Source organism: Manihot esculenta, chromosome 17 (genome assembly GCF_001659605.2).
Source record: "Manihot esculenta cultivar AM560-2 chromosome 17, M.esculenta_v8, whole genome shotgun sequence".
In the NCBI taxonomy this organism is placed as follows: domain Eukaryota; kingdom Viridiplantae; phylum Streptophyta; class Magnoliopsida; order Malpighiales; family Euphorbiaceae; genus Manihot; species Manihot esculenta.
The window spans coordinates 31,822,665-31,840,875 of record NC_035177.2 but is presented as its reverse complement, the minus strand read 5'-3'; the positions used below and the strand labels follow the sequence as shown (position 1 = coordinate 31,840,875).

The 18,211-nt window shown below is 32.3% G+C and overlaps 1 protein-coding gene across 2 annotated transcripts in view; it reads left to right on the top strand.

Moving 5' to 3' along the window:
* LOC110605204 (nuclear pore complex protein GP210) overlaps nt 1-18,211 on the top strand; it is a 44,207-nt gene that overhangs the window by 24,847 nt on the left and 1,149 nt on the right. The window contains exons 25-40 of one of the 2 annotated variants that reach the window (XM_021743599.2): nt 707-809; nt 900-1,012; nt 1,210-1,281; nt 2,455-2,530; nt 2,697-2,804; nt 2,917-3,058; nt 3,713-3,793; nt 3,884-4,106; nt 4,472-4,538; nt 10,293-10,384; nt 10,662-10,722; nt 10,828-11,155; nt 15,994-16,034; nt 16,133-16,296; nt 16,425-16,524; nt 16,618-16,787. In XM_021743599.2, the coding sequence (XP_021599291.1) occupies nt 707-809; nt 900-1,012; nt 1,210-1,281; nt 2,455-2,530; nt 2,697-2,804; nt 2,917-3,058; nt 3,713-3,793; nt 3,884-4,106; nt 4,472-4,538; nt 10,293-10,384; nt 10,662-10,722; nt 10,828-11,155; nt 15,994-16,034; nt 16,133-16,296; nt 16,425-16,524; nt 16,618-16,787 (1,941 nt within the window). Of the gene's footprint in view, nt 1-706; nt 810-899; nt 1,013-1,209; nt 1,282-2,454; nt 2,531-2,696; nt 2,805-2,916; nt 3,059-3,712; nt 3,794-3,883; nt 4,107-4,471; nt 4,539-10,292; nt 10,385-10,661; nt 10,723-10,827; nt 11,411-15,993; nt 16,035-16,132; nt 16,297-16,424; nt 16,525-16,617; nt 16,788-18,211 lie in introns of those variants that run through there. The other variant, XM_043952522.1, reaches the window with a different exon arrangement.

The following is an 18,211-nucleotide window of genomic DNA, read 5'->3' as shown; positions in this document are numbered from 1 at the left end:
TTATTACCTTTTTATGTTGCATTCTACCAAATATAACCTTAGTCCTTTACAAACTAGATACTACCTATGATACATTGTCAGACTGGTGCCCATGAGTTAGGTTTCTTTCCCCAAACAGAAAATATCATTAGTAGGCATCAAGTTGTGCAACCAAGTAAAAAGGTATTTAGTTGTAATTGTTATGACATGATATTTATATATCATTATAAGCTCAAAAATTTAGTAAAAGCTTAACCGGCCTTTTTTGTTCATATTTTCACTTTGATGCGACTTCTGCCTGATGTTAAAATCATACAAAATGTGCCCAAGTATATAAATTTTAAGATTGAATATCATTCAGTGGTACCTAGATATGATGAAACATGATAGAGAATGAGTAGTTTACATCATATGGGCACTAAATATACATAACTTTAAAGAGGTCCATCAAGATGGCACTGTGTATTAAGGTGGTAATAGAGAAATCTAAGTTAAGCAAATAAAGCTAAAAATCATTGCTCCTAGATTAGAAACCAGCAAACTGCAAGGCTTGGTTTTCAATTTTTTCCTAAATTTTCTCTCTGATGTGGTGACTTTGTGGCATCAGCTTGGTTGATGGCACCACCTAATGCCTTTGCCTATTTCCTTTGACTGCATCTGCTCTTCATTATATTCTTGATGATTTTGTGAAGAGTTACAAAATATTTTAATGTTGTACTCTGGTCAGGTGGCTCAAATAAGAATAACAAGTAAGGAGTTTCCGTTCCATGTAATTCATGTTGCTATCGGCACTGAACTAGATCTTCCCATAAGCTACTTTGATGCTTTAGGTACTTATCTTTTTGTTTTATACTCAATAATTTATAGTTCATATCTCCATAATGAGTAATCATCATTCTTGTGTTTTGTAATCTAACCAGGAAATCCCTTCTTTGAAGCACACAATGTTGTTCCCTATCATGTTGAGACAAACTATCATGATATTGTCTCTGTAGATTATACAAAAAATGCTAGTGGGAATATCCATCTGAAGGTTTGTTGACAAAGTTGATAGAATTAATGCACTCAGGATCTGTTACATTCTCAATTAAAATCTATCATACAAACTGGATTAGCATGAAGCATCACTTTGTTTTATATACAAATGCACACCTTTTGCTTTTTCATATACCTACTGAATTTTCTTGAGCTGTATGTAACTGCAAATACTCTGTTCCTTTCTGGCTGAAGGCAATGCGTAGTGGTAGAGCACTTTTACGAGTATCATTCAGCAGTAATCCAGAGAAGTCTGACTATATGCTGGTAACTGTTTGCCTTTTTATGAACGCTCAAACTGTTTGCATCTTGCAAGTAATTGATTGCAATCTAGCCTTATTTTTTCTTTCACCATATTGTGAGAATTTGAGTTTCCTTAAACTGTTGTTAGAACATAGAAAGGGTAAAGAAATTAGGTAAATGGCTTGCCTTTCTGTTAGCAAACCCTTATTAATATACAAGAGATTTACACGCGGCTAAAGAAAAATATTGAAATGCAAAACCAGATCAAAACCACTAAACACGGCGTTTGATAAATTCTTGTTTTTCTTGCAACATGATTGAGCTGCTGCCATATTCTGTGGGTTTAGTTCAGCCATGTTCTCCATATTCTCCACTTAATTAGTTGTTGGTTCCAATTCCTTAATTGTAGGAGGGTGATCCTCTATGTTTAGTTCATGCTTTTGAGTTCTTTTGTTTGTAGGAAGAGCCTTTGCTATGCTATTTAAGTGCAGTAAATTAATAAAGGAGACATGATTAGAATTTTGCAAAAATTATTGAGTACTTAACTCTAGAGATCTTTAAGTTCTTTCTTAATGAGCTTGTACAACCTTCATTGTAGGTAGAAAAAAGAAATAGGTTCCTTCCCCTTCATCCACTACACCCATAAATCTGCCTAATCGCCCATAACTAGATCCCTTACCCAAGTTACTAACACTTTCCATGCTGATTTTCTTAAGCTTGCTTCAATTTTTATTAGATCATTTTACACCTCTTTAGAAACATCTTAATCTCTATTTCAAATTAGTTTTGGTCTTTCCAAGTCAGTTCTTTTTATTTATCTGATATAATTAAACACAAATTATTTGTTTTTTTTTTCAATTTGGTCCTAGGTCAATCATCATGGGATGTGTTGGCTGCTGCTAAGATATTGTTTAAGAATTTGAACCAATCATAATTCTATTTCTTGCTCTGTAACTGCATGGATCCACAATTACAGGTGCAAATAACAAGGGGTTTGTAAGCAACCCTCCTCATTTGCTTAGACTATTACCTGGAGCATATCTTGTTGTTTAATTGTGAATAATTATTTGCTCTGATAATTATGTGAATAGTATACCTTATATGCAAGTTATTTTAAAATTTCCAATCTCCCTTTGTTGGGTTCCCCTGTGAATACTTCAGTCCAGTTCAAGACATCTGAATACTTTATTTCTCTAGATCTCTGTTGGCGCCCATGTATTTCCGCAAAATCCTGTCCTCTATCAAGGAAGTTCACTTGATTTCAATATTGAAGGTGGGTACAACATTCACTTCAAATTTCCTTTTTGTTTCTTCTAAAATGTTCTGAAGTAACTGTGTTTTTAATTTGAAATCGACAGCATGAAAAAAGTTCTTTTCACCTTTATATTGATCCAAGGATATCATAACTAGTTAATTACTTATTTTCCTATATGTGATAGGTGTTGATGATCATGTCTCTGGCCGCTGGCTTAGTGTTAATGAAAGTGTCATATCTGTAGATAAGATGTCAGGAAGAGCTAAGGCAGTTGGGATCGGTTCAACCCAAGGTGCTGATTTTTTTCTTCTTAAAAAAGAAAATCTTTATGTCATACACAAGTTTAGTTAAAACTAATATGAGCTTTGTGATTTTTCATTATTGGAATTGTTATTTTTGAACAGTATATTTTGAATCTCCAAGCATGAAATTGCAGACAGAAGTTACAGTGCTATCAGGAAATATTGTCACTGTTGATGCTCCGAAAGAGATGCTAACAAATGTTCCTTACCCATCTAAAGGATATAGCTTCCCCGTGAAATTCAGGTTTGTAAATTAGTCCATGCTCAAACTGTAGTGATTTTAAGTGACTGACGTAGAGCATCAAGTGATATTTTGTCAAGTTTCTGTTCTGGATCTTTGATTACAAGGAATTGATTGCATCACAAAATGGATAACCTTTAATGAACATAGAACATGAGAATGCTTTGACATTTGATCACTTGTGAAGTACCAATTTTTCATTTTGGTTTTATGAAATGGAATGGTGGCAAATTACTGTATTGTGCATCTCTGGAGCATTTTCATCACATCATTTCACTGCTGCTGATAATCATGACATGTAGAGGCAATTATTTTCTTAGATATGCTGTTGGCAACACTTAGTTCACTCTCTGGATTTTTCTCCATTTGGGGTGAATTCTAATGTTCTGGGAAAAGCACTTCCTTCTGTTTTGCTGTTTAAAGATCATCCTTACTCTTTAGTACTTGGGGGCTAAGGGCTACAGCCTGAACTTGATCGTTTCCTGGTAATATGTGGATCTGCTCAAGGCTGCATCTTTACCATCAATAGATGCACCATTTCACAACTTCCTAATTTGAAGAACTAGGTCATTCCTTTCTGTTCTGCAGACTAACATTCATAAACAATGACACAGGAGAAATAATTAAGGTTTTGGTTGTTCTTTTTGATTAAATCAGTGACATTCACCATGAGTTTGATGCTGTCAAAAAGGGTAAAGAAATGTCATACGACTGTAAGGTTGATCCTTCTTTTGTTGGGTATGTTTCTGACTCTTTCTTCTGATGTGTGTATAATAAATAGATGGTATATTCTGACTCTTCGATATTGTTTCCTTCTCTGGACTGAAGGTTTGCAAAGCCATGGGTGGATCTTGACACGGGTAATTCCTATTGCCTCTTCTTCCCATACTCACCAGAGCATTTGATACGGTTACGGTCAATACCTGGATTGAAGGACATGAGACCATATGTATCTATTGCTGTTAATGCTTCACTCAGAGAAGCTACCCATGTCTCTGGATCTGCATCTGCACTTTTTATTGGAGGCTTTTCCATTTTAGAGATGGACAAGGTAATTTTGGTCTTATAACAGTAGAGGCAGAATAAATGCATACAACACTACCCTGGAACCTGCATTCAATTGCCCATTACGTTAGATCCACTGCTACAATGCTAGAGTTCCTTAAGTTGCGGATTGGATTCTATCTATCTATGTAGTACATTATAACAAGATCTTATAGTTCTACAATGAAATCAACATTTCATTTTTGTGATATATGTATATTCATATGATGAAAAACACCAATTGTTAAGTTGAATCCCTCTAAATGAGTGACACAGACAAGGAACCTTTTAGGAGTTTCTAAAAATTTCTTCCCTTATCTGCATCAGCCATGTTGTAGTTGAAATATACTGTTTGATATTTTCATGTTGCAGAGTTTAATGCAGTTGAATCTGACACCAGACTCCAACAAGACTATTATCACCATCTTGGGTAATACAGGTAATACTCCCCCCAAAAGTGCCATTTCCGCTTCCCCTACAAAGAAATAAATAATAAAATAAGAATATAATAAACATATGTCCAATCTCTCTCCTGTGTTCTGGGTTGGATCATGTTCTTTATTAGGGTTTTCCTTCTCTTTCTCTTTCTCTAAAGGTGACATAAAACTCTGCCTGTCCATTTGTTGCTAATTCTGAATTAGATGTTATTAAGGCTCCCATCTTTCAAATATCTAAGAACACCACCACTACTCCCACCAGTCTCATGGAATGTGTAAATAGTGATTTATATGTACGTCTATGCAAGTACGTTGATGTATATGTTTTGGATTCTGTTAATGAACTTTAAGGAATATATGATCGTTTAACTTGTCTAATTATTACTTTATTATTTGAACCATTGTTTCCATTATGCCAAGATGTCACATCCCTGCTGCCCCTAGCGTCCTCATGTCAACTTGACTACTCGCACCTCCATGTGCATTGGTAACTCAAAACAACTCGACGAAGTCTCAGTTCTGATTAGTTGGGACTTGGGTGGGCTAAATTGAGCCTTCTAGTTCTGAGCCACTCTTCTACTCTCTTGGTCCATGTTAATTTTAGATCCATTCAACTCTTCCTCTCTCCAAATACTAAATACATTCCTTTTTTGAATTGGTAACCTATGCGCAATGGCAAACACTTACTCTACGGTGGATACAACTAAGCGTTCTTGTTGACCCTCCCCTAACTTGTCCTCAAGGGATGCCAGCCGCTCTCACTGTTCACTAGATGCATTTACTTCTCATCTCATCCAGTCTTGTATGTTTAATATCCTTCTTAGCGTTTTGGCAACTGTTGATTTATTTGATGATCTTTAGTAATATGATTTGATTTGATTACGGATTTTAGGCATAAGTTAGGATCCTTAATTATCTCTGTAATTATTTAATTATTTGCTTTCTGTTTAGTCATTTTTTTTGTATATAAATAATCATGTAAATCACTTGTAAAGATCAAGAGTGAAATACAAGAATACTCTAAAATTCTTCAAAATTCTTCATGGTATCAGAACTTTTTTTTTTTTATTTTAGAGTTTAAATTCAATTTTTCTTCTTTAGAGTTTTTAAAACTCTAGATCTATCTTTTTGGTACTGCTCTATCTATGACCTTTTTTTGTCTCATCGCCGCCACCAGCAGGGCCACCGGACTGTCATCGGCCAGCCGTCCAAGTCCGATGCCGAAAGTCCACGTGCATAAGGCTCACGCGCCTTTCCTTCCCAATGCGTGAGACACCGTCCGACATTGTTATGCCATCCGGTCTACTCCGACACTATTTTCGACCCCTTTGCCAGCCATCCCATGCCTCTACTTGGTCTTTTAGTGATTTGATTGGGTTTTGTTGTGTATCCAACCTTGGGTACTTCCTATTCTTTCACAGTTCATTTGTTTTTACCATGACAGAACGTAAAAAGGTCTCGGTTTTTAATTCTAATAACCCTTTCTAGTAAATTGATCCATAAAACTTGATGAAATCAATTATCTTGCTTGGTCAAAGTCTTATTTATTATTTATCAAAGCTACTATGTCACCGGTAATAAGAAACAACCGGATGAGAGTGATCTAGATTTTTTTTAATGGGACTCGAATAATTATTTTGTTATGATATGGTTACTTAACTCTATGCAACCTTATATTTCTAAGTGCTATTTGTTAATTGATACTGCTGTAAAGATATGGAAGACTTTGTCATTGACTTATTTTAAGATTGAGAATGATGCCCAAATTTATGATATTCGGAATAAGATCTATGGTATCAAGCAAGGAGAAATGACTCTCTCAATTTTATTACGAGCTATGTGGCTTCTTACAAGAGTTTGATTACTATCAGGACTTTCAGGCAGACCGTACTGGAAATTCAGTCAAATTTCAAAAAATGATTGAAAAGGAGTAGGTCTATGATTTTTTTTATAGGGTTGAATAACAAATATGATCCAATTTGGGTTCAATTGTTGGGAGAAAAACCCCTTTTCCTTCACTAGAAGAGGCCTATGCCCATGTTCATACATGCTATGCTCTATATTACTGCATCAGTTCAAAAGGCTAGATTGGTTACTAGTTTGACCACACTGCAACCTTCTAATTCTAAGAAAGATCACTTGTATTGTGACTATTGTGGGAAACCGAGATATACCAGGAAACTTGCTGGAGGTTACATGGTTGTCCTACTAGAGGCCGTTGGGGAAAATGAGGTACCTCTAGAGCTCAAGTTAATTTATCAGAAACTGTGGAGGAGCCCTTTAAGGAGACAACAGCTACTGAGTTCCTTTCGCCTAATGAAATTTAGAGTCTCAAACGCCTTCTGTCTCATAATGACACCTCTTCCTCCTCCTCTAGTGCCACATCTAACTTTGTGAAGTCAGATAATGTTATCTCTCTTAACATTGTTCCATGAATTATTGATTTTGGTGCGAATGGATACATGACAAGCTCTTTTAAAGGTTTTCTTAATTATTTTCTTTCTTTGACTAAAGACAGTGTCAGAATTGTTGATGGCTCTTTTAGTTCTATATTCAGAACAGATTCTGTTATTTGTGCACCTAATATTAAATTATTATTTATTCTTCATATTCTCCATTTTTCTGTCAATTTTTTATCTGTCGGTGCTATCACCAATATTGTGTTATTTAGGGTCTTCTCATAAGGAAGATGATTGACAATGGTAGATTGTATAATCGCTTATACATGTTAGAAGGTGATCGAGGTTCTCCTATATCTCAAGCCTGTTTTGGAGAAAATAAGGATGTCAATCAGAAAATAATAGTGGTACATATGGTTAGGGCATCTTTTTTTTTTTTTGTCTTAGAAAAATTGTATCTTAGTTTGTTTGTTGAAACTCAGTTTGGTTCTTTATTTGTGATGCTTGTGAGCATGTTAAGCACACTAGAATCTCTTATCTTTTAAATCATAATAAAAGTCAAATTCCTTTAATAACTATTCATTCTGATATTTGGGGGCCTATTCAAAATGTCTCTTTATCTAGTAATCGATGGTTTTATTGATTATTGCATTCGAATGACTTGGGTATATTTGATTAAAGTTAAAAGTAATGTATTTTTTTATTTTTAATGGTGAAAATTTTGAGAAATGACAATAGAAGAGAATATATGGATAGTAGGTTTTTTTGCTTATTTGGAGTCCAATGGGATGGTACACTACACAAGTTTTTATACCAGTGCACAAAATAGCATTGCTAAAAGGAAAAACAGGCATCTATTGAAGGTAGCTCGATCTTTTATATCCACCGTGAATCTACTCAAAGCATATTGGGAGAATCAGTCCTTGTATCTGCTTATCTTACTCAAGACCTTTGATTTTATGAAGTCCTTTAGAGGTTTTATAAAGAAAGAATTTATTTATTATTCCATCAAAAGTATTTGAATATGTTTGCTTTGTCCATGCTAGAACGACGAGAAAATTGAACTCCAAGGCCTTTAAATATGTGTGTTGGGTATTCTTCGACATGGAAGGGATGCAGCTGTTATCATTTTCTATCTAGAAAATACTTTGTCAATATGGATGTTACTTTAAGAGAAACTGAATTCTACTTCAGTACCATTCACTCACCTCTTCATAGGGAGAATAATGAGCAAGTAGTAGTTCCGAATTCTGTGATTCTGAATTATATGGTTCAAAGGGATAATTCTAGGGAGAGAATTAGACGTTTAGACAAGTTAGATTTGAGGAAGTATTGAGGAGAGACAAGGCAGAAGAAGTCATATGCAACCAATTCAGAGTCAAGAATCTTCTTCTGGTGAGTTACCTTCGACTCTTGAATGCTCCAATGATTTAGATAAACGTATTGCACAAAGAAAAGGTGTCAAATCTTGTACCAAACATCTTATTTTTAACTTTATTTTTTAGGAATTCTTGTCTCCCTCCTATAGAGCCTTTGCCTTATCTATTTCCTCTATCTATTCCACAGGATTGGAAGGAAGCTCTCACAAATCTCAAATGGAAGGGAGGAATGATTGAAGAGATGAAAGCACGGACAAAAAATGAGACATGGGAGCTTGTCTATCTCTGAAGAAAGTTGCTGGGAAGAAACTTGTTGGCTTTAAGTGGGTATTTACAGTGAAACACAAAACTGATGGCACAATTAGAACCGTTTAAGATCAGATTGGTTGCTAAAGGTTTCACCTAAATCTATGGAGTGGATTATCAAGGCACATTTGCTACAGTTGCAAAAATGAACTCAATCAGAGTTCTGTTATCTTGTACAGCCAACTTGGACTGGGGCTTATAGCAATTTGATGTGAAGAATGTATTCCTGCATGGAGATTTATGGGCTAAAATAATCTCCCAGAGCTTGGTTTGACAGTTTTAGCAGAGGCATGATGTCCTTTGGTTACCAACAGAGCAATACTGATCACACTTTGTTTATTAAACATCACAAGGGTAAAATCAACCTTCTTATTGTGTACGTTGATGATATAGTGGTGACAGGTGATGACAAAGAGGAAATGGCTCAACTAAAAAGGTTGTTGGCTCAAGAATTTGAAATCAAAAATCTAGAAGAACTTCAATATTTTCTAGGTATTGAGGTGGCGAGATCAGAAAAGGGATCTTTATCTCCCAAAGAAAGTATATTCTGGATCTTTTAAAAGAAATTGATATGTTGAAGTATAAATCAGCAGAATCTCCCATTGAAAGTGATCATAAGATGCAAGCAAGAACTAGTGAGTCCGTGGATATTGAAGATACCAGAGATTGGTAGGGAGGTTAATTTATCTCTTACGCATTCAACCGGATATAGCCTATCTTGTTAGCTTAGTCAGCCAATTCATGCATAACCCTTGCGAGACTCATATACAGGCTGTCATTTGCATCTTGAGATATCTGCAGTTTGCGTCAGGGAAAGTGCTTCTTTACTTAAAACATGGTCATCTTTGAGTTGAAGTTTTTACAGATACTAATTGGACAGAATCTCTCGATTACAGGAGATTCACTTTTGACTACTGTACAGTTGTGGGAGGGAAACAATTGTGGGAGGGAACCTGATCACGTGGAGGAGCAAAAAATAAAGTGTTGTTGCTCGGTCAATAGCCTAAAGTGTGTGTGAACTTTTATGATTACAAAAGTTATTTGAGGAGTTAAGGTTGTTTGAGAGAGATAGAATAACTTTGTATTGTAACAACGAAGCTACCATCGATATAGTACAAAATCTAGTTCAACATGACCGAACGAGTACATTGTGATTGATCGACATTTCATTAAAAAAAAATAATTAAAAGACGGTGTCTTGAGCTTAGTTTATGTGACTTCTACCGGACAACTTGTAGATGTGTTTATTAAAGGGATCAACAATGAAACTTATCGAAATTTGATTTGCAAGTTGGGCATGTGCGACATTTATGCACCAACTTAAGAGGAGTGTTGACTTATTTGCTGATTTCTAATGATAGATTTGATTTGATTACAATTTTAGGTATAAATTAGAATCTTTAATTATCTCTGAAATTATCTGATTATTTGTTTTCTATTTAGTTGTAATTTTTTGTATATTAATAGTCATGTAAATCACTCGTTTGTAAAGGTTAAGAGTGAAATACAAGAATACTTTAAAATTCTCCAAAATTATTCAGCAACACTTATTTTATAACTTAAAAGGCATTTAGTTTAGACTTTTATGATGATAACAAGATAATTGGAATGCATATCTGCTGCAATAAAATCAATCGTAAATGTTAACAGCATTGATATTTTCCTATTGTAGATGTTGATATCCAATGGCATAACCGGGATTTGATAAATATTAGCCCTATCCATAAAGAAGATTTTGTTATTGGTGGGCGTGCAGAGTATGAGGTGAGTTATCTAATTCATTTCAAGTAATTTCTGGAATGTTGGCTATTAGCGGTTAAGAAAAAAATGATATAGATTGCCCCTTTTTTCTTATGAATGGAGGAAAAATCAATCCATTGCAAGCGTTTAAGTGTAGAATTTCAATGTTCTCCTCAAAATCCCGATGACCAACTCATCTGGAATGTTTTCCAGAATGAACTTATCCCAAATATTAGGTGTAAAAGTTAACTCCTCATCTCATGTTAATTTTCAAAACTAACATTCTTTTTTATATTTCCAGATCAAAGTGCTAACAGCCAAGCAATTGAAGGATAAAATTATCATTTCACTTCAAGCCAATAGTGAGTCTATTTTACTCTGTTGAAACAATGGTTTTTTTTTTTTAAAAAAAAAAAAAAAAGAGGGAACAAAAATTTCTTAACATATGTCATCTTGTTCCATGACAGGTCAGCGAGTTGAAATAGATGTTAATTATGAACCTGATGCTGGAGCTGCATCAAAAACCATCTTTAATAGCACCATATTTCTAATGATTGCTGGATCTTTAGTAACGGCATTAGGAACGATATTCATTTTAAAAAATTTCATTAGGATGTCCAACAGAACTCAGCCATATCCATCCCCTGCTACTCCGAGTTTTGCAGCACCTCGTACACCCGAGCGTAGCAGCCCTATTTTGAACGAACAGTCACCTCGAACACCTCAGCCTTTTGTAGACTATGTGAGGAGGACAATAGATGAAACTCCATATTACAAGCAGGAAGCTAGGAGGAGGTTTAATCCGCAACGAACATGTTAGACCTTCCATCTCTCTTCCTGCAAATATATTATTGAGCATGATTTGCTAGAGGGTGATGATCTAGATAACATTGTGTTGATAAAAATTTTGTTGCAATCTGGACATTTATACTTTGTTGTGCAGACACATTTTCTATCTTAGGATTATGTTACACGTGGATTGTGAATTTTTTTCGAGATTAATCCTTAATCGGGTTTAGAGTAATACAAACATTGTATTGAAGATGTTAATGTCTATTGTGATTTTGTTATTGCAGCTACGAATGAGAAAAGCAAGCTTGTGCCCGTTTAGATTAGTTTGAAAAACAATTCTAACTCGGCCTGAGTACATATTTAGTTAATGTTTGGAAATGTGTGCTGAGATAATAAACTTGTACATGCCTTTTTGTTTTCTTTTAAGGGAATAACTATTTAGTTCTTATAATTAGGTGAGATTATTTACTTGATTTTTTTTATAAAAAAAAATTAATTAATTATTTAGTTCTTCCATTTACTTAAACGGCTAAAATTATGTAAAATTATTTAGTTAATGTTTGGAAATGAGTTGATTGTTAAAAAAATTCTACTTTTAATTTTGTTATAATTATATTTTATATTTTTTTATTGTCAATTAAATTTTAACCTTTTAAAATTACCTCAAATGCACTTTTCAAAAAAAAAAAAAAATCTTAAATGCATTCAACAGTTTTTTGTACCATTAAACTAATGGAATTGCCATATTATTCACCATGATAATGTTATATTACCATATCAATAAAATTTAAATTAATCATAAAAAAATCTTATATTTTTCTTGTGTTGCAATTTTATCTTATATTTTTATTTTTTATTAATTAAATTTTATTGTTTTAATGTCTGATTAAACGAATCTACCTAGTTAGAGATTTATAAATTTATAAGTTACTTTTTTTTCACTATTAAATATGTTTAAAAATTATTATTTATATTATTATTTAATTTTTTTATTTTTATCAATAAAATTTTATTTTAATTAAAATTATTTTCAACCGATTTTTTTTAATCCATCTAATATACTTATTATTTAGTATTATTTCTAAAATTATGGTTAAGAAAATAATCTTATTGAATATATTAGTTATGAAGTATTAAAAAATAATTTAATACTAAAATTATGGTTAAGGAAATAATTTTATTGAATATATTAATTATGAAGTATTAAAAAATAATTTAAAATAATATTTAATATGATTCAACTTAAAAATATTAAAATAATTTTTAAATTTTTTTTAGTTATTGTTTTAACTCTCAAATATAATGATTATCCACAATTTTTTTTTTAAATTATACTAATGTTTAGAGTGAATTAAAAAAAAAATAATATATGGATTAAGTACTTGATTATCTAATCTGACTTGATTAAGTGACTAAAAACATATGCAATTCATATAAAATTTTAGATTCAATCTCCAGTTCTCCATCTCCTAAAAAAATTATTAATAAGATAGATAATTGTCAAAAAAATCATATACTTTTAGTTTTATTGTAATTTTACCCTAAATTTTTAAATTTTTATTAATTTTATTCTGAAATTTACTGACATAGCATGCTGACGTGGCGAATGTGACAATTTCGTTAGTTTTTGACAGCACAAATAATATTATGATACAATTAAAATAACTTTAAAAAGTTAGAATATAATCTAAAAAATATAAAATGTAATTGTAACAAAATAAGAAATATAGATATTTTTTTCCATTAACTCTGATAAAATTATAATTTTTTCTGTTTCTATAAAAATATAGACGAAATTAAATAATTAACAGTTTTAAAAGATATGGGTTAATGAATGTGTTGTAAAAATAGAGGTTAAAGTTGTTAATTTAAGAAATCTAGTTATTTTTATATTTTACTTGTCAAATTACTCTCTTTGCCCGTTTAAAATAAAAAATTTTGTTAATTTTATTGATGGACTAATTATTTCCATTAAAAAAACCTAGCTCTTTAATACAATAAAGTTCCTTCGTTGTAACGGCAAAATCCCATTTCAAAAACATTATCATATTTAGTTTTGCCCTTTGAGTTTAATTTTTACACGTTTAAGAGTATCGTTAGGAAAAAGTAAGAAAATATTAGATTTTAAATAAGTCAACTTTTTGGTATATATTATTTGATATCTAAACTCCACTGACTCGATTAATTCGGATTGACACCGCTTCACATTTAGGGCTCAGTTTCGGAGAAGGAATCCATGACATTTTATCTCAACTTTAATAATAAATACTTAAATGTAATTTAGTTAGTATAATTTAGTTAATATAAATTTAAGTTTGATGCTCTTATCCCCTTTGGTAAAAAAAATATAAACTTTAATGATAAATACTCAAGTTTAGTCTAGTTGTTAATACCATTTAGTTAAACCAACCTCAGAGTTTAATACTCTCAACCCCTTGTTAAAAGAACAAAAAACTTTAATGAGAAAAATTGTGAAAATAAAATTTCAAAAGGGAAAGTTTTTCGCACTAGTGTCTAACTTTTAAGTATTCTCAAAAAACTTTGAGCTTGCTATCACAGTTTTGGCATTTGAGCTTATCTTTATAACTCTTTATCTATCTAGTTGATCCTGCTATTTGTTTATAAGGGTTGAAAATCTAATTAAAATTAATACTCATTTTTTGAAATTATCGGTGAATGTTAACATGTTTACATCTATTGCATGCACTAAGTTATGGTGATTTACTATAAATACAAAATGTACAATAGTGACAAAATGAGATGTTTTTATTAAATCTGAAGGAAATTATTGTCGTTCACAAGGATACAATGATACTCATATCTTATACAAAAAAGTTTGACAAATATGTTTTGTATCATGTTAACTATAAATTACATGCTTGTAATTGTTTACTTAATTATCTATATACATGAATATACATACTTTATTTTATTATTTGTTTACAATCACCCATTGAGCATTAGTTCAGCGTGTTGATTTTTACCTCACACAGGTTATAGTAGATAAAGTAGACACACCAGAAGTTGTCAGAGATCAACATTGGACATAAAGATCAACATTTTAGTTAACTATAAATTACATGTTTGTTATTATTTACTTAATTATCTATATACATGAATATACTTGATTTATTTTATTATTTGTTTATAATCACCCAGAGCATTAGCTCAGCGTGTTGGTTTTTACCTCACGCAGATTGTAGATAAAATAGACACAACAAAGGTCATTAGAGATCATCATTGGACATAAAGACCATTATCATACCTGATTGTTTTGAGTATCTGAGTCATTGTACAGTTATATTTTGGTATGTACATATTAAATAGAGTGGATTATTAAAGTTATATAATTTAAAATAATGTAATCATGTATGAATAAATAAAAACAGCTAAACGTTTGCATGTGATAAACTTCATGGAAAAATAAGGAATGATATTGCTATGAAATGTGTGTCAAATTAAAGAATAATAAGATATCAAATGACCGTTGATAATTATAAGTATGTTTTTCATATATATTACAGATTTAAATGCTGATAAAATAGAGAAAATTCTGCCAAAATTTTAGTTTAAAGTCTTACATTTATTTTACTCACTTTATAAAATTTATATAAACTATCTAATAATTTAGTAATTACACATAAATGAATGGTTTAGTTTTGAAATATTTTAAAAAATATAATTTGTGATAATTTTTACTCTGTTTACACCTTGACAAAATAAGAGATGTTACACTCATTTTCTGAATTAAAAACAGAATGCAAAAGAAAATAATGTGAATAGGTAAAAATACACTATCAAGAATTTCAAAGCCAATTATCAGAAAAAGTTTGTTTTTTATAAAACTAAACTTACAAATTAAAAAAGTTATAAATATATGAGTTAATTTTTAGAGTTTATAACTGATTTTATAGGTAAAAAAATGTTAGCAACTTATAAATTAATGTTTATAAGTATTAAAATAATAATGTCAGCTAATAGTGCTTATAGGTTATAAATAAATGCATTTTTCAAGGTTACTTTTTTTATATATAATATGGAGATTTAATGGTTAATTTTAAAAAAAATATTTTTTTGAAAATAAATTTAAAAAAAAATTATTAAAATTAATTATCATTTTCATGGTGGTCACCGGTGGTCCCCATGGACACCCATCCCTAATTACCAATCACAACTGCATAAAACTGACTGCCACTGAAGGGTTTAGCCTTTTTTAAATTGCGAATGTCTTCTAGGGCTTTCTTCTTTTTCGTCTTCTTCTTCTTCTTCTTCTTCTTCTTCTTCTTCTTCGTCCAAGTTATCTGCTTTACAATTCCAGTAATCATCCTTTGAATCTTCAAGCCATGGACCCGCAAGACCAAGATGCACACAAAGCTGATGAGATTAAGTCTCAATCTCACACTGGGGATGGAGCTAGTCCTGGGTAAGTTCTTTCTTGCTTATGTTTCTTGCCCAAGGAAACGCAAAAAATATATATTAATGCATAGGTGTTGTAATTCGTGTACTTTGTATTATACATTCTGTGTTAATGGGAAATGAGGCATTAAAGGAGGGAAGTGATGATTTTTTTTTTCTTTACCATATATTTCCTGGTAGCCTTTCCTGGAATGCGGGGGGGAATTTGATTTTTTGTTTTGTTGGTAAATTTTAATCTCAGTAATGATTTTCTCCATTGCTGCTCGCTTTTTATGACTCCCTAATAGATATATACACATAATAGTAATGTCCCATTTCTCCCATTAGCTTTAGTTATTCTTTTCCTTCTAGTATAATGGGTTCTTTTATGAGTTTTGAGAAACTTCAACTGTGAATTTGATTGGTTGCCTTAATTTTTACTGCAGAAAAATTTTCATTGGAGGTTTAGCGAGGGAGACTACATCTGGTTAGTTTGTCTTGTGCTGAGTCACTAATTTGCACCATTTTCATTTCAGAACTATTTGTGGTATCGACCTTCTTTTCTTCCTTTGTTTCTTTGTGCAGCACTATTTGTCAAGCATTTTGGTAAATATGGTGAAATTACTGATTCTGTTATAATGAAGGATCGGAAGACTGGCCAACCTCGTGGTTTTGGGTTCATTACCTATGCAGATCCTTCAGTTGTTGATCAAGTTATTCAGGACACACATATTATTAATGGGAAACAAGTAGGATGAAGTTTGATTCAGTGCTGGATTAAACCTGTGATTTTACTTTTTCTCAAAACTGACTATTTCTTTTTCTTCTTTTCTTGGTGTGGATTATTGATTTTTGGTTTGGTCTTTGGATTCTGTAGGTGGAAATCAAGCGAACTATACCAAAGGGAGCTATTGGATCTAAGGATTTCAAGACTAAAAAGATCTTTGTTGGTGGAATTCCTGCAGCTGTGAATGAAGGTATTTAACTACTAATTCTCTAAGCAGCTGTTTTTATCTGGCCATCCATTAAAGTGCTGGTTATTTGATAAATGGGTGTGGATCCATCAACAGACGAGTTGAAGGAATTTTTTGCACAATATGGTGAGGTCATTGAACACCAGATCATGCGGGACCACTCTACAAACCGCTCTCGTGGGTTTGGTTTTATTACATTTGACTCAGAGCAGGCAGTGGATGATCTTTTGGCCAAAGGGAATAAGCTTGAGTTAGCTGGAACTCAGGTGAGCATACAACCAGCTAATGGCAACAACAATGTTTTCTTCATTCTCCAAATTCTTAAAGACAATATCTGTGTCTCTACAAGTACCCTTCTTAACCTAGGTTTTTAAGATAATATTTATGTATTTACAGCTTCCCTTCTTATAATTACAAGAGAAAAGCAGGTTTTCACTGGTCCAGAAAATAATTTGTGTTGAAACTCCTTTTCTATTGTTCTGAAAATCTGACTGGAATGATTTAAATAACTTTCAAAGACCTCAACTCAATCCATTGTAGTTGTTGCACAAGGATACATTCTTGGAAAATCCAAGTTGTTTCCAAAGAACCTAAAGCAGTTTCCGGAGAACCCAAAATAGTCTACTTGCAGGCTACAACTCTCTGCAGTGAACTCATGTAAAATTTTATGACTTTTTCATTCATCATATCATTTTATATGATGTATCATATGTTTGATTACTGAGATTAGTTTGTTTTATGCAGCTTTATTATTCTATAGTGTTGATAGTTAACCCTATAGAAAATGTTCATAGTGTAATCTACATCTACTCATGATGAGTTTTATGCTAGTAAATTTTCATTCACAATTGGCTAGATGTGTTTGATGTTTACATACTTAAAAAATTAAGAGTCCTAACTGTCAACACTCAACACTAGGTTAATTATACTCGTCCTCGTTGAACTCTGCACCAGTTTTAATTTGGTCCCACATCGGTTAATGTGCCCCTTATATGGGCTATAGGCACTCCTCCCCCTTGAGCTAGCTTTTGGGGTGAGTTAGGCCTGACCCAAATTTAACACGTCATCATCAACATTCAATTCAGTCTCCCTTATATGTAAACCTTCAATTTAGTCTCAATTGAGCCGATATCACTGGAAAACTGATATGGATATGTCTCTCCTGCTGCTCTTTAATGTCCTGGCCGACATCTGGGAACCTGCAAAGACCAATTTCTTGACTTCTTTTCGCATAAATTTTATCTCCTTTTTCTATCAAATTTGGCAAATACTCAACTTTCAAGTGAATCTTTGGATGCATTTGTGGTTACTTCAATTCAGTTGACCTGAATTAAGGTTTAAGGAATGGACAGATACAAATTACAAATTTGTGCCAAAAATAGGGACTAAATGCAAAGTTCAATGATTATGATTGTAATTTGCCTTGTTAATACTTAGCATAAATTTTATGCTGGTCTTATGATGGTCCTATATTTTTTCCTTGAAAATCAAAAAGTTATATTTTAGTTTATCAGCAGCAATAGTTGATGGAATTTTAAAGATGCCAATGAATAAAATTAGCAGTATGATTGATAGTCAGAAAACTTGAATCTTGGTTTTAAAGCTTTAAAGGATGAGCCATGGTGCATGTGAGTGACTTCAATACGATGCAGGAAAGCCTAATAGGCATGCAAAAATACTTGTGTGCGCT